The sequence below is a fragment of the Lissotriton vulgaris genome, chromosome 7 (genome assembly GCF_964263255.1).
Source record: "Lissotriton vulgaris chromosome 7, aLisVul1.2, whole genome shotgun sequence".
In the NCBI taxonomy this organism is placed as follows: Eukaryota; Metazoa; Chordata; class Amphibia; order Caudata; family Salamandridae; genus Lissotriton; species Lissotriton vulgaris.
Genome location: NC_141695.1, coordinates 251,420,032 through 251,445,503, shown reverse-complemented (window position 1 = coordinate 251,445,503; position 25,472 = coordinate 251,420,032). Strand labels below are relative to the sequence as shown.

Here is a 25,472-nt window from a genome sequence, read left to right as displayed (position 1 = left end):
TTGGAAGATGAGAATGGAAAAGCACATTCTTTTCCATTTTACTCTGGAGAAATTGATTCTGTTCCTCCTTTACCCCCCCCCCCCACCCCACAAGTGACAAAGTGACAAAGGTCCTTCATTGTGGTCTTGAATATTGAAATCGGCAACAATGTTTTATCTAGAATCCATTTGTTCTGTTTCTGATGTTTGAGTTTTGTTATCAAAACTAATTCTGTTGCTGCATAGTCTGAAAAGGTAAATGATACTTTACTTATCTTTGCCCCTCCTAGTTTCTGGGAGATTATAAATAATCAGTTCTTGAAGATGACTTGTGCTTTCCTGAAATAAAGGTATTCTCTATAGCATTTAGGTGTTATTTCCTCTTAAATGGTTAAGATGCCAGCATGGAAAGTAGGGGAGGGAAAAGGAAGCAACTGAACTAACCACTTTAGAAATCTAGGAAATAATAATACAAAACTAAAGCCCTGGAAAAGATGGTTGACATCTTCCGGAAATATCAGAGAAGGGCCAATGAGACAGATTGCCATATTTCTAGTCAGTAAGTAATTAGGGGGCTGATACAATGGAAGGGAAATGCCACTGACAGGCTGTCAGTGGTGGTCTCCCCACCATTTGAATCAAGTTTCAACCTGCCACATTTTGATGGTGGGTAGCTCTGTGGTGATCCGATAGACCGACTGCCATGGATCAGACAGGCTAAGGGACCCTGTCAGTCCATTGGAAGGGTTTGTAGTCCTGGCTTCAGGAATCCTGTGCCCCAGTGGTTGAGCTTGCTATTTCTGTGAGATTTAACATTTCTAGACTAGATCTTATGTCAGGGAGAGGAGTGGGGATTGCTACGGTGTATAGGGAGACGTAGGTCTTCTCGTTTGAGACCACTGTGGGCTTAATGGATGGGGAGGTTCTGGACCATTGTCATTTTGCCCCATTTTACTCTAGGCGGGACACTGCTCTATCGGACCGCTGGCCCACTGGGTGTTTTTCTGAGGGCTTTTGATGATGTTATCATCCCTCGTTCCCTTCTCAAAATTCCTCTTTTTGGGTGACTTTAATATCCATCTAGATTGCCCTGAATCTGTGGGTGCTAGGGAGCTAATGGACCTGTTTGATTTGGCCCACCTTACTCAGTGGGTAAAGTTACCCTCCCATCAAGGGGGACATATAATTGACCTGGTGTGTTCTAACTTTGCCTTGTCAGTAGATGACCCCCTTCAGGTGACTTGGTCAGATCATTACTTGGAACAATTTTCCTGGCCAATAGGGAAGCAGCCGTTCTCGTCAATTCCGGCTCACAACAATCAAGGTCGGAAGATTGACATTCCAGCTCTGTCTAGGGTCCTTGCGGGGACCTGCCTGGCGCATACCTCTGATCTTGAGGAAGCGGTGGATAGTTTTTCCTCTTGGAGAAGTCAAGGAGTCTGTAAGGTGCTAAAACCTCTATACACCAGGCGACCGAGACCTACGCAATCCAAACCATGGTACTCAGGCACCCATAGAGATCTTAAATTGTGTTGCAAATCCCTGGAACACTGCTGGCGGCAGCATTATTACCCTCTGGCAAAAAATGCTCTCTGTTTAGCACAGAGAATACTATGCAGCTATTAGGGAAGTCAAAAGGGGCTTTATGCTGAGCGGATAGCAAAAGTTAATAACAATAGCAAGGAGATTTTTGCTATTGTGAGAAGCTTCTTGGTACCAGCTACACAACAAACGGCGCTTCCGGTCTCCGCTCAATGGTGTGAGTTGGTGTGTACTTTTGTTGTTGAAAAGGTACAGGCTATTCAAAATAGACTGGGGTTGGTGGATGCGGCATCAGAAGTTTATCTTCTGCCTTCCCTCCTTGTTCTTTTGCCATTGGCCCCTCCACTTAGGAACTTTGAGCCTGTAACTGGACCGGATATTCTAGCCATCCTTAAATCCCTCAAATCGGGGTCTCCGACCAACCCGTGCCTGACCAGAGTGCTGGCGGGGGACGCGGAAGTGGTCTACCCAGAGGTCAATAAAATTATTAATCTATGAAAAAACAGAACGACCGGCCAAGGTCTAGCTCAACCAAAACATATGTATTATCAATAATCATAGGTTGGTGCAACACACTTCCCACACCCGCCATTCCAAGGTACAAGGCCAATCAAAAATGTTCATCAGAAGATGGAAGATGCACTTGTTGAAAGTAGACACACGCACTTTTATTCCAGTATTATTTCTTTCCTTTATTCAAATATTCTTTAACAACCAAGGCGCACAGCCAACGTGTTTCGTTCCGTACAGGAACTTCGTAAGGGCTGTAATGATCACACTTCAAAAAATTCACATATAATACATAAAAAAGGGGAGAAAAAGAACATCATATATCACAACAAGCTTTAAGAGTGACTTGCCCAGGACTCTCGCCCCTTGATGATATACGTGTTTTTATATATTGAACTTATTAAATATTTTTATAAAAGTTAATTGTGTGCATTTTGGGACCTTTATTTGGAATTATGATGGGTTTCTTGTCTTTTCAGATATATTTGTGTATCTTTTGTGCCTTGCTTTTGGTGACTTTGACACCTCATTACCGGTGTATTCATGAAATGGGTAAGATTCAAAGGAGATGGATGTCACCGTGCTTATGGGTTATTACCCTTCTTTTTTAGCTCAATTTTTTTTCAATTTTTTTTTTAAGGATTTGGATACCTACTGGAGAATGCTGATTATTTGTTTTCCAGTTCTAGGCTAAATACCTTGACTGACTTCAATATGTTTGAGATGAGACGTGGATCCACACAGATCTTGTATATCTTATTTCTTGGCTAATTCACATATAAATGAATTAGGTGAGAGCATTTTTGTCAATTCCCTCACGTGATAGCTAAGACATGGGTTTGGCCTCTCTGGGGATCACTTGATCTATGTATTTCACTCCCTATGACCATGCTTTTATTAGTTACTATTTTCAGAAGTATGAACTGTCTTTCCCTTCCCCCCTTCCTTACATTATTCTTAATTTTTGAAATGTGTCTATTTAGAATATTGCCAGTAGCATTGACCTTGAATATTTTGCCTTTTGGAACATTCCTTGTATATCTTTGTTGGATCTTACATATCAACTACTGGTTCATTTCAAGTAGAGGTGAGATACTGTGATACATCTACCTTTTCTCTCATCCTTAGGCCGGTCGTCTGGTTTTTAGGAGAAAGGTTTTGCTGTCCCATTACTTTGGGACATGGTATTTTTATTAAAATGGATTGCTTATTGTGTGCTTCTATGTGTAGCGGAAATTTGCATTATGCAGCTTGTTGCCTTCCTGTTTAAGTCGCAAACCTAAATTGCGTTTTTATGTGATTTTTCTACTTATGATGAATCAACGCCTCAGTAATATGTTACTCTTTTTGCTGTCTCAATTATTTACTTTTTGCGGGTTATCTATACTTTGATTCTTTATACATATATTAACTGTAGATTTCATTTCTCTCCTTTTCACCAATGTCACTTTTTCCTTTTTCCATTTCTTCCCTTTTCTGTTTGTTTCTGACTATGACTTCTTTCTTCTATCCATACGGAAGATATTATTTGGTTTATAAGACTGATGCCAGTCCTTAAAGGAATCACTGACGCAATGGAATGTTGTCTAATCATCAAAATGTCTTGTCTATATGATCATTTTTAAACGTGATGTACTAGTAAACTTTGTATGTATATATGTATAGATATTTGTGAGTATGAGAATATATTTAATCTCTCTATTTGTTGTCCTGGGCAAGTCAATCTTAAAGCTTGTTGTGAGATATGATGTTCGATTTCTCCCCTTTTTTATGTATTATATGTGAATTTTTTAAAGTGTTTGTTTCTCTCTGTGATCATTACAGCCCTGACGAAGTTCCTGTTCGGAACGAAACGCGTTGGCTGTGCGCCTTGGTTGTTAAAGAATATTTGAATAAAGGAAAGAATTAATACTGAATTAAAAGTGCGTGTGTCTACATTCAACGAGTGCACCTTCCATCTTCTGATGAACAAAATTATTAATCTATCTATACAGACTGCTGTGGTCCCTGGGAGCTGGAAGCAAGCTAAGCTTCTACCTCTTCTGAAGAAACCTTCTCTTGACCAGGCCAAACTTGTCAGCTATCACCCCATTTCTCTTCTGCCCGCTCTGGCAAAGGTTTGTGAGAAGGTGATCTTTCATCAGCTGGATGCCTATGTGGAGACGTCTGGCCTTCTCCATCCGGCGCAGTCTGGCTTTCGGGCAACCTAAAGTACTGAGACTGCACTAGTGGAGGTTGCTGAGGCGATTAGGGAGTGCCTGGATGTGGGCAGCAGAGCGGCCCAGATTTTACTTGACCTCTCTGCCACCTTTGATACGATTTATTTATTTATTTATTTTATATTCTTCTATAGCGCATGAATAGACCCCCGGAGGGGTATCTCCGCGCTTTGCCAGTGAGAGTAGCCTCAGATGGTAGTGAAGAGGTGAATGGTGCGATTTGAGAGAGGGGGATCAGTTACTGGGGAATAAATGTGTTTTTAGGACCTTACGAAAGGTCAGATGGTTGGTCAGTGTTCTCATCTCAAGGGGTAGGGAGTTCCAAAGCTTTGGAGGGAAGGGAGAGAGAACCGGGCGGGCGAGGGAGGAATGGCGACGGCGGGAGGGGCTCAAGGGGCGCTGCGACTTCTGCTGCTGCCTCTGCTGGTCTGGTGCCCCACCAACTACTCCTTGCTCGCCTGCCTAACATAGGCGTTGTTGACGCCGCCTGGGACTGGGTTAAATCATTTCTGGTAGATCCTTACCAACAGGTATGGATGCCCCCACTTCTCCTCTATGGCTCATGTGGGTCCCCCAGGGCTCTACCTTGAGCCCGCTGCTTTTTAATATCTACCTGACTCCTTTGATTACGCTGGCGACAGAATTGGGTGCAAAAATATTTGGATACGCAGACGATACTCCGCTTCCATTCACGTGGGAGGATTCTGACTTGTCCACAGACCTTGCGCTGAACTGTCTCTCTGTTGTATTTAGATGGTTGGTGCAGGCACAACTCAAGTGCAATGAGGACAAGTCCGAGATCCTTTCATTTGGCCAGTTTCCGCCCACCTTCAGGGGGTCGTTATGGCCCTCTGATTATCCTTGCCCTAACTCGGGGGGCGCCCCAGCAAAAAATCTTGGGGTCTGGTTTGCGGAGGATTTAAAAGTTGGGGTGCAAATCAAGAAACTCACTGTAGTCTGCTTTGGCACCCTTAAAGCACTAAGAAGGTTCTTTCCTGTGCTTCTGAGGTCGGCCAAGGAGATGGTCCTGCGGGCTCTTATTCTCTCCCGCTTAGACTACGCCAATGCTCTGTAAGTCGGTATCCCTGGGTGCCTATTACATAAGCTTCAGATCATACAGAATGCCACAGCTAGACTCCTGTTCAACATCTCGGGAAGGTCTAGTGCAAAACACTAATTACGCGACCTTCCATTAAAACACAAGTCATTGTGAGTCTATCAAAACTGAAGAAAACTCCCACAGAAACGTATCATATCAGCCCATAACATTACAAAATAATGATTGCTAGATTTGTGCTAAGCTTTGAGATATTTGGTTTTCTGTACTGTGAGAAACTTTATTGCATGTAGAACAGAATGGATTGATTCCTAGATGAAAAATTGCAACAAACTTCCACTCCCATACTTGCAATCATATCACACCAATAAATCCCCATTACAGTAATCCTACTGAATGCCAAATCGCCTTAGGCCAGATTTATGAATGACCACAATAGCAATTCCTAAATAGCAATTTTTAACGAATCACTATTTAGAAATCGCAAACCGCAATGTAGAAAAAAAAATTGAAAATAATTAGCAATTCCCTAAAACTTGCTATCCTGCATACCGAATCGCAAATACAGTATTTGCGAAATCTCTATTTCAAAACATCCCAAATTAGCGAATCTTCTATCCAGGTGCATTCTGATGACATCACATACAAGAAGGGACCACACCAATGCTGTTTCTGAGTGTCTCGGGCTGGGGGAGAGGCAGCGAGCAGCAGCACACACCCAGGGGCTGCACAGGAGTGCTCAGGCAGACACCAACAGACAGGATGGACACACAGGAGAAGGGAAAGGAGCCTGCAGAAAGGAAAAGGAAGCACAAGTTTAGTGAAAAGGAGTTGGAGGTCCTCATTGAGGAAGTGGTAAAGACCCATGAGCCCCTATTTGGCAGGAAATCACTGCATGTACCTAAATCGCAGATGAGGAAGATCTGTCTGGAGATGCAAGTCAAGATCAATGCCATTGGGGTCACACAGCGATCCATCGATGACCAGAAGAAGCGCTGGTATGACTTGCGCTCCTGGGCGAAGCAGAGGGTAGCAGACAGGCTGAAGCAAGCCAAAAAGAAAGGTGGAGGACCATCCACAGAGCCTGCAACAACACCCCTGGAGGACTTGGTGGAGTCCACCCTCCAGTCTGAGAGCATAAGTAGCATAGGCGAAGTGGACAGCTCAGTCCGAGACAACACCAGACAAGTTAAGATCCATGCACAGTCTGTCCTGAACCCTCACCCTCCCCAATACCCAATTACACCACATGAGCAAGTTAGAATTCCACTCCAGTCCACATTTTAATAACAACCAGCAATGCATCATGGGAAATGTAGTCCCAAAACTCATATAGCAAAGCAGTGACATAGGTGAAGACAATCGCAGGGGCCTCACACCAGTCAATAACCAAGTGGAGAACTGTTTGTGTGAATAGAAAATCATGTAAATGTAATACAAATGCTTCAAGAAAATTCAGTAAATGGGCATCTTGTATCCACAGCAGAACATGTGCCACTGGCATAACACAGAGAGACACATGAGGCACCTGGGCAAAAACAGGCAGGAAAGGATGAGTCGCGGACAGCCACAGATGCCACACCTACACCAAGACCAAGAACTAGGAGGTAGACTGTGGAAACACTACAGGAGATGGAGGAGGGGGGAGTAGAGGAGACACCAGAAGATCTACACACCATGCCCGAAGAGTCAGCACAGTCTCCAAACCTACAGTCACACATGCAGCGTAGCCACACCAGCGGTCTCCGACGCACACCAAGGCGACAATGTCTGTCTGAGCAGGGTGAGGAATACAGTGTCTTTGCAGGTCTTGAGGGCACCATGGTCAAGGTGCACCGACTGGAAATAAAAACAATAAAGTTAATGCAATGGCAGCTGGTATCCCTAAACAATAACATGATGGACATGGGGGAGACTTTGTCCTGCATGCCTACCTGGTGAATTTCGGACCAGCAGCATATCCTGCGCTGTGAGCGCACGCTCTCCTGTGGCTCTCCTGTGGCTGTTTGTTCCCCTCGCCGCCGCCCTAACCTCCATCAGCGGCTGCCGAGTAATCCCCACCCACCCACGCCCACTTCCGCGCACGGAGGCGCAGAAAACACAGGCGCTCCCTCGGTGGAGCGGGAGACTTTGTCCTGCACACCTACCTGGTGAATTTCGGACCAGCAGCATATCCTGCGCTGTGAGCGCACGCTCTCCTGTGGCTCTCCTGTGGCTCTCCTGTGGCTGTTTGTTCCCCTCGCCGCCGCCCTAACCTCCATCAGCGGCTGCCGAGTAGGGGAACTACAGCCCCCAGAATCCCTGGAGGCAATCCCCGCCCACCCACACCCACTTCTGCGCAAAAAACACCGGCGCTTCCTCCGCGTCGCGGGACGCGCGTGGTCATCGCTGGGCTAAGCCCGGGCAAAGGGTGGGCCCTCTTAGGCCTGAAGAGGCCTAAAGAGACTGGACTGGGCCACAGACTTTGAACCTGCCGGGAAGGACCATATGTAACAAAGTGAGAGCCCTTTCTACATTTGGTGTGTGCGCAAAGTGCGCTGCATGTTTTAGAACTGTACCACTATATTAGTATATAGACTGAGTGCAGTAATAAGGCAATTAGATGTCTTTAGTTAAAAGTGACAAAACTGCTTCTGGGCTAGGTACCATGGATAATTACCTGATCAAAAAGGTAAATCAGATCAATAATGATAGAAGGGCCTCTCTAGGCCGGGGGAGCCCCAAAATGTTACAGGAAGAGATGTCCCTTTTAGTGGCGGATACAGCTGTGCTTAATAATCCTGATATTGGTGTAAGGAAAGTTATGAAGACTGTAGCCCAGGTGCATGCTGAGAGGCATGAAGATCGGCCAGATATTGCTATTGAGGAAATAGAGCATACACCACTAGCCCCAAGACCGGTGAGAAAATACAGAAAAGCACAAGTGAGACGTGGGGGGAAGCATTACAAGAAAAGAGTAGATACACTCGAATTAAACAGAGGACTTGCTCTGAATTTAATGACTGGAAAACGATCATCCTTGGGGCAAATAGGGACTGTCCTATCGCCAAACTCCACATACCATATGGTAGAACATACTGGGTTGGTGAATACTGGAGATACGGAGGATAAAGGAGAAATGCCGGCTAATCTTAGCACTGATGTCCCTCTGCTGAGTTCGCCTACCATTCCCCACGCGTCCTTGCTTAGTTTGTATAATAGCACTGATGACGAAGGGCTATCAAACTCCCCTAGATTCTCTACTCCATCCCCATCCCCTTCTAACACGAGCCATATGTCACCACTTAAGGTCAAAACTAAAAAAAGAGGGGGTGGTCCTTTAAAGACTCGGCAAGCCAAAATACAAAAGAAGGGCCCGTCTTCAACATTGTTGAATATGGTCGATTCATTGAATCCAACTACGATCCCCTCAATGACAACCAACCGCCATACCGGTGAGGATGGCTTGCTGGAAAAAATTGAAATTCTGATAAAATCATTAATGCACCCTCTTTTAGAAAGGACTAGGTCGACTAATACGCACCTAGACTTGATCAACAAAAAAGTAGAACAAAACACACTTATATTATCGGACTTGATGAAGGAGTTGATTAATACAAATCCTTTAGTAAAATCTCGAAAAACGATGTCAGAAACAAAACAAGTCCCACTACATTCTACCCTTTCTACAAAATCTAATCTTGGTGGGAAAAAGCCATCCTGTGACCCCCCCAAAAAAGTGCAGGCATCCCCCTTGCCAAAGAAGAAGCCTGTATCTATAGCCCAACCCCCAAGTAAAGTGGGTGATCAAAGGGGGAATAACTTGATCTCAGAGGAAAAGGTAGAACTTCCGCAAAGTAAGGTTATTAAGGAGAATGGTGAAAGGAATCTGCATAAGATAGACTGGCAATCACGCAGAATAGTAGATCTACCGCCAGAAGCTGGCCCTTATGTGATCGTCATGGCGGGTGTCCCTGAGCTCCCTTTAGCACTAAGGAAGACCATCGAGCCTTAAGAAATAAAGTTACCTATTGGTTACGTAACAATAGACCTTTGCCTGCCCAAATTAATGGGGAAATTTTAAATGTTAGGCGTTCGACATGGGTGGGCTCACGACCTAAAGATAGGAAAGGGGATGTAATCATCATAAACTTTAAAGATCATAGAGCTGTCAGGCACATCGGGGATTGGTATGACCCAAGAAGTAGTGACTCTATCTCTACACATTACCTTAGCTACTTCTACCCATATGTATCAGCCCAATATCCTAAAAACCGTGAAGTAGAAAGGCAGTCTACAAACAGGTTCGGCTTTGACCAATATGGACATAGTCAGACTTTTTTCTCCCAACCACAGAGATCATCTAATTTCTATCCCAGGTAGAATCATCCACCAATCCCAGGCCTTAATTTCAGAAATAATTATTTGTGGGACAATAGAGGTATAGCTCTACGTGCTTATAACATACCTATCCACAATCGGTTTGATGCATTCTCGGGCCTTGAATTTGTGGATTGACAAAAAAAGGATACTTCTCTTATCAAAACATCAGGATTAGGGGAGAACAGTGATAAAATCAAGGAGAATAGAAAAGATCAGCGGTCATAGGAGGGTAATGAGAACATTATTCAAACTGTAACTGTGCCCACTGTGACTCATGGTGATAATGAAGAGGAATGCTGTAAGACATCTAGCAACCGTGATTTAAAAGAGGGGGGAAAATGTGGAGGAGCATGTTCCTCGACAGGCGGAAAGGATCTGGGTAATGCCTCTCTGGGTGATCATGTAGTAAATGAGAATAGGAAATCCTGCACATTTTTATTCTGGAATGTGGCAGGACTGAGGCAGAAAATCAGAAATCCATCCTGGGAAAGTGCTATAAATGGTTCCGATATCCTGGTTTTGCAAGAAACCTAGTCCACTGATCCAGTGTTTATAAGTGGGTATAGAAGTTTTTTCACCCCCGGCTGTGGGGGGCCAATATGGGAGAGCAAAGGGAGGCCTAATTACGCTCCTCTCTAATCGGTACCAGTATGAGCAGGTATGTTTTATGTCAAAATCCAGTTATTACCAAGTGATAACGTTAAACAACAAGAAGGGAATTCATTTTGTTCTCATACATTTTTATAATAACATCCCGAAAAACGAAATTCTTTGCACCTTAAAAATGCTTAGGGAGGATAAACAACATGAAATAGATAAAAATGACAGGGAAGTCATAATTTTATGGGGGGGAATTTCGATCACTCCCTGATTGGGGATTTAATAAATGAAATATTGTTTATGTAAGATTTGGGGTATGCCAATTAAATTGCCCAACAACCAACCCCTTCTATGCCCACATTCATTGGCAGAGGAGCATTCACTACAATTGATTTTATTATTTCTTCAAATAGCTGCAGCCATAAGATTAAGAGGCTAAAGACTATGGAGTTACCATTAAGTGACCATCTGCCTCAATTAATGGAGGTTGAAAACCCATTTCTTGAGCAGCACAAAGATGTGCTCCCCTTATGTACAGTTTCTGATGTGATCCTTGGGAGACAGAATGGGTATTCTCTAAAATGGGGTAAGGTGGTCCCAGAAATGTTCCTAGGAAAATTGTTGAATGTCTGTTCGGATAGCTTCGCGATCTGTCTGGGCGAGCACTCAGATAGTGAACAGATTATAGAGCATTTTAACATTATAGCTTCCACAATTAGAAACAGCCTGTGGGTTGAGGCAAAGAATCGGGCAAAGGGTAATAAAAGTTGGTTTGACAAAGCATGTACAAGGGCACTGATTGATTTGAAACACGCCATTCATAGGACAACCCGAGATCCTTTACAGATAAGAGGCCTTAGGAAAATATACAATGAGGTTTTAAAAAATTGGAAAAATGCAATAAGAAAGGAGGCTTTAGAAGCTTTATGTGCAACGTCACAGTCCAAGGATGCATCTGCTTTTTGGAGGGCCGTAAATGCCCCCCTTCTGTATGACAACTGCAAGGCACGCATGGAGATTGCAATCGCTGAGGAGGATTGGGTGGAACATTTTTTCTAACCTCTATAGGTGCCAAGATGAAAGCCCTACTATAGGTCCTATTACAATGGGTAATATAGGGGCAGGGGCCCAGAAACTGGTGATAACTCTGGAGGAAGTTATGACGGGTTTGAAAGCCGCAAAGGGAGGCAAGGCCGCAGGTCCTGATGGGATCCCAGCAGACCTATATAAAGCAAATAGTGAGATCTGGGGCCCAATGCTATTACAACCTTTTAATGCAGCACTAGCAAGGGGATGGAACCCGTCTTGGTTTACCTCGGTCATTGTACTGATATACAAGAAGGGAGATAGGCAAAACTGCATATGCTACGGACCAATCTCCCTCCTGGACTCTTCTATAAAAATCCTTGGCAGAGTTATCCTGGCAAGACTCCAAAGTTGAGCTGAGGAGAATGAGGTAATGAGTGACCTACAGTTTGGATTTCAGAAGGGCATAGGAACAATCGAACAATGTTTAAACTTAATGATTGTTCAACAAAAATATACCAGGGTAAAAGGTGAACGCCTGTACCTTACATTTGTCGACCTTACGTCGGCGTTCGATTGCGTGTCACACGTGAAATTGTGGGCAATTTTAAAAGGGTTGGGCGTGGAACATCCAATCATTTGCTTTCTAAGAGAATTATATGCAGGAGCCACTGCATCGGTTCGTTATGGAAAGGGGGACGAATGTACCAGAAAATTTGGTGTTGGACGCGGAGTACGCCAGGGGTGTGTCCTGGCTCCTTTTTTATTTCTAGTTTATATAAATGGACTTGAGCGACATCTGCTGCAGGAGTGCAGGGATATGCCTAGGGTTGGTAAAAGATCAATCCCTGCACTCTTGTATGCAGATGATGCAGTCCTAATGGCACGGTCTCCCCTGGCCCTACAAAATCTTATAACATCTTTTGAGAAGTTGATGTTGAGTTTAGATCTAAAAATTAATTGTAGTAAAACCTTCTCCATGAACTGTGCCATATGAACCAGAAAGACAATGAGAAGAATGTTCATAAATAATGTTCCTTTGGAAAACACCTCCTCTTTTCCTTACCTTGGCATTTTGTTCCATGAATCGGGGGTTTGGACAAGTGCTGTAAAGGCCAGAACTCTTTTGTTCCTAAAAACAATAATGGCCTTAAAGAATTTTATAAAAAAGCTGGGCAAGAAACCAATAGAAGAAATCCTAACCATATATATTGCCACATGTACATCAGTAGCCTTGTATGGCCTGGGATCTTTGGGGGTATTCGAACATAAAACCAATTCAAATAGCCGAAAATAAGTTTATGAGGGATGTCTTGACAGTACCACAAAGTGTGGCGACTTATATCTGCCACACTGAACTTGGACAACCTCATATATCAGATATAATTAGAACACAACCCATCCTTTTGTGGCATAGGGTGTGGACAACGAATGAGTGTGTTGTGAATCGGGCTATGTTGCAGGATGTGTTAAAATTGGAAAATGTGGGTAGATTTGACTGGCTAGATTACGTTAAACGTTTTCTTACTGAAATTGGTTGCCAACATTATTATGATGATCCGCTCACAATGGTTAATATATCCAGGAAATTGCTGAGTAAACTGTGTATGGAATACCTCGAGGAGAAGAGAAGGCGAGATAAAATGAAGAAAAAGACAGTTACCTCGCATCTCCTGTTAATAACTGGCGATAAAATACAGCCCTATTTAACCCTACCGATGTCTAACTATGATCGATTTCTCTTGACCCGTTTTAGACTAAATATTGTTTGTAGACTCTTGTCCTTCCCAGAAATGAATTCATGGTCCCGAAATTTGCCTATGTGTCTGTGTGATGAATTCTCGTCCCAATCAGATATACATATTTTATTTTTCTGTAAATTTTACATTTTACCACGTAGAAAATTCATTATCCCAATTCTCAAAGAAATGAATTTAAATAGATGTCGCCCAGCATTTTTAGAATTTCAGAGAAAGGACACTGTTTTAACTGTCACAGTAGTTTTAGGCTTTTTTAAACATGCTTTTAAATTACGGAAAACAATTGGTATCGATGAAATATAATAGATTTGTTCCTTTTTAAATTTCCCCTGTGTAAATCGTAAATCATGTTGTTGCTTTTATGGTTATTGTCTTTTAACCGAATAAAGTGCTTTTTGACTTGACTTGACATGATGGACATCAAGGAGTGCATTAATGACCTGAACACCACTGTTGCTGAGGGTCTTAGGGCCAATGCCGAGTGCATGAAGGACATGACTGTGGCAGTACAGCAGTTATGCAGCAACATGCAGAGTGAACGTGGCACAAGGCGCCGTGGAAAACAGCGCATGGATGGATACACGAAGGCATTCAATCGCCTATGCAATGCTACAGCTGTCTTAAGCAGACACACAGTTGCCATGCAAGTGGAAATGGCCCACTGCAGCCAAGATGTTGCTAGCGGGTTGTTGCAGATAACCAGTGCTGTTGAACTGCTCCAGACAGCCAGCATAGCTGTCACAGAGGCTGGGGATGGTGGAGACATTGAGGACGTCACCAGCCGCAGCAGCATTATTTCACCTGTTGCTGAGCCCAGACGGCGGAGTGCAAGACAAGGGACAGCAGCAGAACAATCAAGGGACTGACCGTAGCAGTGCTGGGCGTAGGTGCAGGAAATGAGTCCATTGCTAATGGGTGAGCTAACCCATGTGAGACAGTGAAAGGGGTTGTCAATGTGTATGCAGTGTTGACATGCCATGATGTGCTACTCAAGGCACACAGAGGCCAGTATTGTGGGGCAGTGTGCATACATATTGCCTGATGTGAGGACAATAAAACACCGTTATTCAATTATCAGTATCAGCTTTGTGTCATTACTTACTTATAAATAGTTGTGTGTGATCTCATCACGTCTGTGTCTCCCATCTGTGGCTCCTACACCACCTGTTGCTTTGTGATGTGGCTGTGGGCATTCCTCATCCTCTGAGTCAGAGTCTGTGATTTCCACTGAGTTCCCCTTCTTTGTGGCCAGGTTGTGTTGCAACTCTTGACTGGGAGTGAATGTTTTGATTTGTTCTGCATTTCGTCCATAAATTGTGTGGCTTTTGAAGGTTGTTTAGCATGGCACAGGTAGCAATGATTTTGCAGCATATCTTGGGGTGCTGCTGCCGTGCACCTCCACTTTTGTGGAGGCAGTGGAACCTGCTCTTCAGCAGTCCAAATGTCCACCACATTCTGAGTAGACTTATGGGAAGCATTGTATCACCTCTCACTTGGGGTAGATGGGTTGATAAATGGGGTGAGTATAAATAAATGCACCGCTTATGCGCTGTAACCTATATGAGAAAGGATGAAACTTCAATCACAGGCAACTACAGATGCATCCAAAATATACATCAGAGTGTGTTACATGCATTTACCTAGCAGGTATCCTTCTCCAAATTCTCCCCTGTCAGATGTGTATAGAATCCACTTTGCCTGAAGATGTAGGAGTCATGCGTACTTTCTGTGAATTTTGCTACTATATCAGCTATGATGTGTGATGTATCACAAATTATCTGGACATTGATGGAATGATAGGATTTTCTGTTTCGATATACATACTCAGTAGCAGATTGCAATATGTGTTCCATCAATGCACCCAATGACATGTGGGAATTGAGCCATCTGATAGAAATCCATTTTGGTCCTATGCGGTTCTTGCTGCGTGGTGGGAAACCGGACCTAATGGTGCATTCATTGAAGCATGGCATCCAGGAAGGTGTTCAGGAAGCATGAGAAACAACTTTGTAAGACCCTTCCGGATACAGCTATCACCCCCTGGTAATTACCTGATGCAAGCAAGTGCAGGTAAAACAAGACCTGCACCTGCGTGCACCCTGCATGTCTGATGCTCTAGGATTGGATGTAGGCCACGTATCAGGTCTAGGATGGTAGCGGAGTCAAGCCTGTACCTCTTATGTATTTCTTCTTTTGTCAGTTGGAACAGGGTAATGCGCACTCTGTGTATGCATTCCTGTTGCCTCCTCATCCTCTGTGCTGCCGCTTGCATCTACATCCTCCTTGCTATGACATACAGGGCTGCAATTGTGTGAAAAATGTTGCCTTCTGGGGCTGTTTATATGCAGTGCACTTAGTTACCACCTGCTTTTAGTTGGTGTTAAATTTCTACTCGCAAATAGAGATTTTTGGTGAAATCTCTATTTATAATTTTTCATACATGTCTGCGATTTCTTATTTAACATTTTGCAATTTGCGGATCGCAATTTGAGACTCGGTAGCTCAGATTCGCAAAATAAGGATTTGCAAATTGACTTGTCTGTTTTTTTGCGAATCCTTACTTTACAATTGGATTTTTCTTTCTCTATATTGCACAGTACTATTTTGCAGTCACAAACGATGATAGTCTGCGAATTTCAGCGTTTGCGATTGCTGTTTCGCTTGCTACATTTGGCCCCTTGTGTGGCGAGATTCTTTACTTATCACCCATACAAAATTGTGTCTTCCCTTATCATTTACAAGAGTAACAAGATAATTATGTAGAAGAGCACCAGCGTTGTATATTTTCAATGCTAAATTGACTTTTAACATACAAATCTACCTGGGGGTCTGTTTATAGAGCTACAAGTGGCAGCATTACGTTCATCTCCAAAAATACAGCCCAAGAACTGGAATTACTATCTGGATTTAGAAAACCTGGAAGGGTACTATGTGAATGTATACAAGACTGACACATTAATGATAACTACTTCCCTGGAGGTCCTTCTGTTGGGATTTGAATGATGGATGACCAAAATATTGTGTTGCATGAAACGTTTGTCAAAGCTATTGTGACTAGCAAATTATCATAAGCACATCATTAATCTGGTTATAATATTGTTTTTAAGGGGTATTGATATGTTTACTATTGTTTATTTTTACAATGGTGCTATAATTATTTTTATTAGTTTTATATATTAGTTTGTATAATCATTTTAACTTCTTGTATTCAAATATAATTGTTATTAACTTTTTAAAATATATTTGTAATTTTATATGTGTATTATTTTAATGTAATTAATACTGTTTAATGTAGTAGGGGGTTGTTGGGTTTGTAGGAGAATGGAGTGTTGGGATGTATGCCCACAAAAACAACCATTGCATGCCCATTCGACACTAATTAAAGCGTGCAAAGGGGCCATATTTACAAGTTGGCGTTCAGCCAAAAGAGTGACTTAGCGCCACTTAGGGGCATAGATCCACCAGAACGCAGCTAAAAGTGACATTCAGGTAGCCCTATAGCATTGTAATTAATAGCACTATAGCATTGTAATTATACCTCTATGGGCTCATGTAACACCAATTCTGCAGTATTCTGCAGTATTTCCTTCCCATGCCAATGAAACTGAGTCAAATGTAAATGAATCACACCAATCAACAAGCAAACAGCACAGCCAATTTAAGGATATTTTTATTGGTCACCATCCCCCAGATTACTATGGACATTATCACTTAGTTTGTGTTCCTCATAACAGAAACAGAAACAATCACATCCTCATTGCACCAAATCGAAAATGTAAGATGACAGCACAATCTTCTCATTTGCATTTGAAGGAGCCAATAAGACGCAATGTGAAAAGGTGGATTTTTTCACAAAATTCAGATGGTTCTTGCAAAATATAAAAAATCAGCAAAAGTAATGTTGTCCCATGTGAGTTGGGCTTCCACATGAAAATTCTGACTTTTCCGTTTATTTTCTAAATAGGCGTCCTTTATTTAAAGTCCCTCGCTAGAAATACCAAGGCAAAGTGCACACTCACGTGCAAAAACAATTGGGGGTAACCATGCAAAATGAACTTTCACCGGATAAAAGGGCATGATTTTTTGAAGAAGTGAAAAACTGAAAATTCGGGAGACAGAAATAATCTGGAACTCCATGTTAGTAGGCTTGCGTAACTCAAACCTGGCCCCCCAAAACCTGTATAGCACCAGATACTATCAGTTATTGAGTAAGGGGAGGAGTTCTAATTTGCCTTAACTTTTCTCCTCTGTTAAGCGACTCCACTTTATAGGGTCCATAACTGCAACCCGCCTATACCAATATGCTGATTATGGCCTGATAACATGACATTGACAACTACAATGAAAAATGGCTTACAACGTGGACCTTTATACACACAGGTCACAATGTTGGTCTGAAACATAGATGGGTCAAGTGAAAAGCACTCATTTTTGTGGCTCTATCTGTCTTTTGCAAATGCCATTGAACACAATACTCCATACAGCCAATCCTTGCTCAAGATTGGATGATTTTTGTGTCAGTCTCATTTTCCTTTCTGTTATTGCTGACTTTGCTCTCTTTCTGTGTTTGACCCCTTCAGAGGGACATTTTGGTCTTACCATCGGTAGATTCGGCATTCACTGCACCTGTGAAGACAGCAGTTTTTTATAAAACACTTGGGCCTCATTTAGGGCATTTTGGCATAGGGGAGCACAGCAAGGCATCTTGCTCCACTGTCCTACGCCAAGGTGAAAGGGTAGGAATGCACTGTATTTAAGTAATACAGTGCATTCCTGTTTTTTCTGCCTGTGCTGGCGCTGTTTCTGCTACCTAATGCCAACGTAGGTACCATTGCAGGCAGGATTGTGGCACCTTCCTGCCTGTAATGGAGGCAGGAAAAACAATCCTGAGAGGCATTTTCCTCTTTGGAAAGAGAAAAAAAATGAGAAGAAATTAGGCCATTTCTCTCTATTGCTCCTCACTTTGGGAAGACTACATATTTGGTGTCAAATTTCCATTAGCCCACAGGGCACAAACTACAGCGGCAGAGCGTTTTGCACTGCGTCGCCTTACTCATGATTTATGAGGCCTCTGAAAGCAAGGTAGGGTGGCCTTTCTTGGCTTCATAAATTTTATTGAGAGCCATGCGTCATGCATGTACCACTTTACATAAAAATAGGCCCCTAGTTGTATTGCCACCTAGTGATCTCTTGAAAAAACTGCTGCAGAAATGTGGAGGATATAATTTTGATCTTGACCGATATTGAAGATTACAGTGAACTAATGTTAGCAATGCCAATCAGTCTCATTTGTATGTAAAGGCAACAGACACTGATTGCCATTGCCCATTGTGATTACTCTGTGATAGAACTGAGGGATGTGATGTTTCAAGTAGTTAGAGTCAAATGTTGTTTATGTAAACATGTAGAGTGAAATGCAGAGGCTGAATGAAAGAGCAGAAACAGAAGACATACATCTGTATTTGCTTTGATTCAGAAACTAACAGAGATATGCTGCGTAGTTCACCTTTATACTGTCTCTTCCATCCTACAGGCTTCTACAGATCATGGGAGTGTCTTCTACAGATACAGAGGTGGAGGTCCACAGCAGCTATTTCTGTGTGTTGGCCTGCAAGTCAAAGTGATACCCGAGAAGATTGGCAAACAGCATTGTAGGAGTGTGGTCAATAAAAAGAAATCTAACACAAATACTCACACATTTACAATAAAGTCTGTCTTTATAAGTTGTGCTGATTAATAATTGGCTAATGTACTTCCAGTTACCGAGTATCGGCCCACTGCTGCGGCATGGCATTATTTAGTTCCAGTGAGAAAGTAGCACTTATCAACTTTGTCTTTTAACAAGGCAGAGGCCTGGAAGACTGGGTCTGATGTGCAAAGACTCTATTGCACCTTGAGTCAGTTCTAGTTCACTTAACTTGATAGTAAATAAAAGCCTCCATGGAAAAATTGCATTATAAAATAGTTAGGAGATGCCCTCAAGATAAATGCTTCCCTAAAGCTACCTTTTCTTCTTTTTCTACCCTCAAGAAGTCCACTTTCTCACTGACAAAATACTTATTCAGCCTCAGATGAGCTAAGTATTGTATATTCCACATTCTTGCTCAGCCAACCTGTACCTTATGCTTTCATTTGTTATCCTACTGCCTCAACTCATTTTTCATCTATCTTCTTCTATCTCTTGTTTTAGAGAAATGCACTTTTCATTGAGATAAGAAAATGAAATCTAAAAAGATAATCTACATATTCATGATTTTTTTAAGTTTGGTGATTTAAATTTTTGGTCCCTCATTTGTTCGAGCAGTGTGACATTGTCATTAGTTTAAGGTTGTGGTGAGTATAACAATAACATCAAATCGGATTTTTTTTTCTAAAAAGCACCTGTGCCTTGATCCGGAATGGCTGCTAACTCCACTATTGTGGTCATACCCAAGGAGGGTAAAGATCTTTCTGATCCATAAAACGACCACCCTAGTTCCATTTTAAATATGGAAGCCCAAATATTTGTGATGATCCTTGCCAAATGACTGGAGGGGTACATTCCCCAACTCATCCATAATTCACAAACGGGGTTCATTAAGGGATATCTTGCCAGAGACAATATTTGCAATTTTTGTCACATTCTAGAAAAAGGACATCAATCTTCACTGCCAACCGCAGCGATTGCTCTTGATGCAGAAAAGTGGTTTGATAAGGTGTCTCGGACGTTCCTTAAAGCAATATTGGGATTACACTAACTGGATGACCCCTTCATTAAACTGGTCTTAGGCCTATCTGCAAACCCAACAGCAAATATTAGGGTTAATTGTGCTACCTCTTCTTCTTTCCACCCTTATCAAGGAAGAAGACAGGGTTGTCCTCTCTCTACTTTACTTTTCCTATTATCTATTAACACCTTGCTTATGCTACATAATGCTGACACGAACATCAGAGGTTTTCAGTTTGGTGAGTGCAGTTTTAAAGAATTGGCTTTCACAGATAAGATCCTTATTTTTTCTAAAGCTATTGAGGCAGTTATTCCATCTGTAATTAAGATTATCAATGCCTTCTCGAAAGTGCCTGGTTGTATGCTGAATAATGACAAAACAGAAGTTTTCTCCTTAGATCCTCTGTGCCTCCAGTTTCACCTAGGAGATTCAGGGCTCGAATGGCAATCTATTTGCCTCAAATATATGGGGATTTGGTTTTGTAGAGATCTTATGGACACAAGACTCTTTAATGAATCTCACTCTATCACCAAGGTCAGGAATCTCTTGAACACCTGGTCACCCAAATTCATTACCTGGTGGTGTAGACTCCAAACTGTCAGAATTATGTTTACGCTGATTGAAAACGTTTTATCTTCCATGCTGCCTATGAGACTAGAAACGATAACAGAGCCAGGATTTCCTACAAATCAATTCAGAGATCTGCTTTATTAGGGAGGAGTAGTCTTCCTGATTGAACCCTATATCAAACGGCCTTTCTAGCAGTGCATGGGTGTTCTTGGTTTCTTTCAGATTTGCAAAACACTCCCCCATGGCTATATATTGGACTTGACCCCTGCTCTCCCTTTGACACACTCTATTCATGATGAGGAAGTTTACCATACCTCACTATACTCTGACTGTATTCTTACTGATACAGATAATACATTACAAATGCTGGATAAATGACTTGAAGTACCCACTAGTATCTCTAGATGGGCATCCTTTTGGTTCAACCCTAATATTAGTACTGATGTTGATCATAAGACAGCAAACATGTGGGCATCCAAGAGAAACAGACTAATTAAAAACCGATATGATGCCAATCATGATCTGCATCACCTTTCTCACCAATCTTGATTTCTACAGCTTCTTCCGTATTAAGGTCAAACTATCCAAACTTGAGTTATCCAAACAGTTGCCCTAGTCATGACTCTTAACTTTTGATGGTGCTACTGACATAACCCCTCCAAAGTCTATACATTTCTATCTGATCCGCCTTTGCCACTAGACTCAATTATCCATACTAAATGGGTCAAACACTTTGATAATTAGGTCTTTGATCACATTACTACTGAGACTTGGTGCACGATTAGCAAATTTGCCTTGAATAACAAAATTGTTCCATCCCTCATTCAATCTAAGTTCTTCACAATTAACCTTTTACTTTAGACCTCTGTTCGACTACATGAGCTGAGACTAAGTAATAATGACACATGCTGGAGTTGCAATCTTGAGGCTGGTACACTTAAAAAACATGTTGTTTGGTTGTCACCTATTAACCCTATATTGGACAGCAATATAAAAAATGGTGTTATAAATCTTTAACTCTCCCATTGCTTTATCCTTTTCCATGGTTATACTGGGCCCCTTGGACTCCACTAATTCCACTGCCTTTCGACACAACAGATATGGCCCTGTTTGATTTGCCCTTAACCATTGCAGTTAAAATAATACGGAATTGAAATCTTTCCAACATCTCTCGTAACACACATGGGTGGCTCGGGTTTCATACCTGCATGGGGCTCATGCAACACTCCTAGAGAGCCAATCAGTACCACCCATCTCTTGTAGGGTCTGAAGGTCCCTTGAAAGGTACATGGAGCTAATCTCTCAAGATCCTTTGACCCTGCCACAACCGGACACTGGGAAGCATTCTGCGCTCACAAAGCAGACATCCCGTCCTACATCCTATATCCTATCCTCTCTTCTTCCTCTTTACTCTGTTGGCCTTTTTTGTATGTAATAAAGGCAATACAAATGTTGTTCAATTTCTCTTCCCTGCATCATTTCATACTTAGTCTACTTGACAGTGCAGCTCTTTTTATTTTCTTGAACTTATATGTATTGCTCTGTCACATGGCAGATTCATACCGCCACTGTCCACATGTGCATCTACTTTTTGTGATTTATTACCGTACCAACAATCTTATGTACTCAATTGTATTCTTAACTACATCCTGTTCCTTATAGATTCACAGTGTATCAGATATATGCCTGTTTGTAAATCCTCTTTCTGAAGTAATACAAATTCCTTGAACACCAAAAGCACCTGGGCTAAGTGGCAGAACAATGTTCACCTGATGTATAAGCCTGAGAACGAATTTGTAAATGGAGAATGTGAGGCCACTTACTTTATGTGTGCCATGTTCACCTGCAGGATACCTACATGAACAGTTGTGAAATATTGGATAACCCACATTTATTATTTATCCCCACTTCAGGTACTTTGCTTGAGAATACCACCTATTTTGTGAGCTCTGAAGTTGCTTGATAATTTGTTTTATTTCCCCCTTGCCTGTTTGTCTGTTGAATCACTAACTTGTCTTTCGTGGATCCTGGTTATATATCTCATGTTCAGTGAATCTACATAATGGAAATGTGTTTATCACATTAATTGTCTTTATTATTACTGGACTTACCCAGAGCCATATTTTCTTTACTTTTACAGATTATAACCAATTAAATCTTTTTCCCTGGTTGACGACCAGGGTGGATTATTTTTTGCAATGATCATATCATGAGTATGTTCAAATGAAAAATGGAGTGATCAAAAGTTTGATTTTATATGCTTTCATTAATAACCAAATTACTTGGTAATAAATAATGAGGTATAACATTATCTCTCTTTGGCTGGACTGTTCCTATGGGGAGCAGAGTCACAACTGATTTTCATATGGCTAGGTCCAAACTGATATGTCATGATGAGCAAAAGAACAACGGGTTGAACTGCTTCATGACATAGTACTAGACCTGAGCAAACAAAGATTATGCAGAAGTAATTTGGACAAAGTTCCTGAAGTGACAACATTAAACCAGTTTGGTAAAATTTACAACGAACACCCCATTGGTGGTGAACATTTACCCCAAATGCATGGGAACAAGAGAATGTGTAGTGCATTTGTTTTTAAGCTCTATGTTTTTAGTTGAAATCCGTCCTCATGCAAATGATTGAGGTGAACATTCTTTTTTTTTTTTTATTGAGAGTTTAAGCAGTATCAAAAAGCAAATACAAATGGTTATACAATAATTAATGCAGAACAATTCATGAAGAAAAACGAATCTGATCATAAATACAATTCGATATTATTACAGAGAGCGAAAAGGAGGACCATAGGAGACATAAATATATAAATATATAAATATGTATCATAAAAATATAGCCATCACTACATACAAACACATATAAACACATAACCACCTAAGATTTTACCGACGATCTAAATATTATGTCAAAGCAGATCTATAAATATCAAATCACCCGCAATCCAACCCGACTGATTAAAAAACTCTACCCTCCCTCCATACCTTCAGCAGGGCCCAGATTTTACAGCCAAAATCCCGCAATTTTCTACCTTTGTGCAAATAGAGCATAGATTCAATATTATGGATAGCAAGGAGCCTGGCCAACCACATTGAGAAGGTCGGGGCATTTGGGTCCTTCCAGGCAGCTGACAGCAAGATCCGTAGGACGGCCACAGCAAGGAAGATAAATGCCTCAGTTTCTCTGCTACTAAGACCCAGCTTACTGTCGGTCCCAAGAATCATCACTGTTGGGGATAGACTGATCTTAGAGCCTAGCAACCCCTCTAGGAATTTCTCGATCTCGGTTTTAATTACAGAAAGTTTTTCGCAAGAGGAAAACATATGTAGCAGGTCAGCCGAGCCTTGCTGACATCTCGGGCAATTGCTATCCATCCTCATACCCCAATCATATAACTTAGAAGGAGTGTAGTATAGATTGAAGAGAATTTTAAAATGCTGTGCCTTCAGATTGGAGGGCCGAATCACCTGCCTATCCAAATATAGAGCTTTATCAAGATCTGCATCTGGATCTTGCAGTTTAACTGCCCAGGCTGCCTCATGTTTCTCAAGATCATCTGGCAGCTTTTCAATTAACTCCTGATATATACCCCTAATCCTATCTCCACCCCTCAATAGATATTCAAGTATGGAGCTACGAGCTCCAAAATCAGCGGCCATTCCAGCAGCCTTAAGCGTTCGCAAAATCTGAAGATACTTGAAGCTATGACCAGCAGGCAAACCGTATTTCTGCTGCATGGCATCGAGTGTCATAATATTGCCATTCAGTATTACATCCCCCACTGTCTGGATACCCTGCTGTTCCCATATTTTCCAAGTCCCGTCTGCGCTCAGGTTTGGGAAGAACCCTGATTTCCACATTGGTGTATGTGTGTTAATCCTGGGGATCTGTAATGATTTTTGCAGTGTTTTCCACAGATCCCAAGCGCCAAGGGGAACCTTAAGCCTGTTTTTTTTAAAAAATCTGCTACCAGTTTTTCTTAGTAATGCGCCTACAGCTTCCTTCCCCAGTAAAAGTTCATATATTGATGGGGGGGCATACAAATCAGAGGTCGGGTCCAGGGTGTATTTTTTCCCTAGGTGTAGCTTTAAATAAGATAGACATATGAGTCAATAAACAGGCCCAATGATAAAATCTTACATTTGGAACTCCTAAACCTCCGTGTTCCTGGGGGAGAGTCATGTATTTAGCTGCCCTCCTTGTCTTACCATGTTGCCACAGGAAGCTGTTAAAGATAGACTCAGTTTTTTTTATCACCACCTCATCGATTAGATGAGGAATGGATCTATATAAATAAAAAAGTTTGGGCAGCATGGCCATTTTTAAAACATTTGTCCTACCTATAAGAGATAAATGCAATGCATCCATACGCTACAAGTCTATCTCGATTTTTTTGAGGAGTGGATTAAAATTATCTTGTACAATTGAGCCTGTAGCTGCATTAATAGTTACCCCAAGATAAGTTGCAGAGTTGACATGTCGCTGATCCATTTTGACTATGTCCTTAGAGCAATTCACCTGTGTTTTTGCCTCATTTAGGCGATACCCAGAATAATATCCAAATTGCTTGGTGACTTCCACCAAAATTTGCATGGTCTCTGCAGGGTCTGATGTAATATTTGCCAGATCATCGGCATATGCTAATATTTTGCTCTCGAACCCGTTGGTTATTACCGGCTTGATACTGTGATTCCTCAGTATCTGCCTAACAAGCAGGTCGATATATAATGAAAATAAAATAGGCGAGCAGGGACACCCCTGACGGGTGCCTCTGCTTATCGTGATCTTATCTGAGCTCTGACCCATCATCTGAATACAAGCCGCCGGGTCACAATACATGGCCCTGATAGCCGTCAGGATTTAAGGACCAAAACCTCTCTCCACAAGGACATCCCAGAGATATTGCCACCTAAGGCGATCAAACGCTTTTTCTGCGTCGAGGAGGATCATGCCAACTCCCCTCCCCCCCTCAGCATGGGCCTCAAACAACGAAATTGCTCTTCTAATGTGGTCCGTCGTACCGCGACCTGGAATGAACCCATGCTGCCAGGGGTAGACGAGACCACCAATGATCCTCCCCAACCTCGTGGCCAAGATCTTCGCGTACAGCTTATTGTCAGAATTTAT

At 42.0% G+C, this 25,472-nt stretch overlaps 1 protein-coding gene across 2 annotated transcripts in view; it reads left to right on the top strand.

Annotated features, from left to right (window-relative positions):
• LOC147701315 (putative methyltransferase DDB_G0268948) overlaps positions 1-18,776 on the top strand; it is a 203,051-nt gene extending 184,275 nt beyond the window's left edge. For both annotated transcript variants that reach the window (XM_086928626.1, XM_086928625.1), the window contains one exon: positions 18,589-18,776. In XM_086928626.1, coding sequence (XP_086784752.1) covers positions 18,589-18,679 — 91 coding nt within the window. In that variant the 3' untranslated portion in view covers positions 18,680-18,776. The remainder of the gene's footprint in view (positions 1-18,588) is intronic.
• Positions 18,777-25,472: the final 6,696 nt, after the last annotated feature.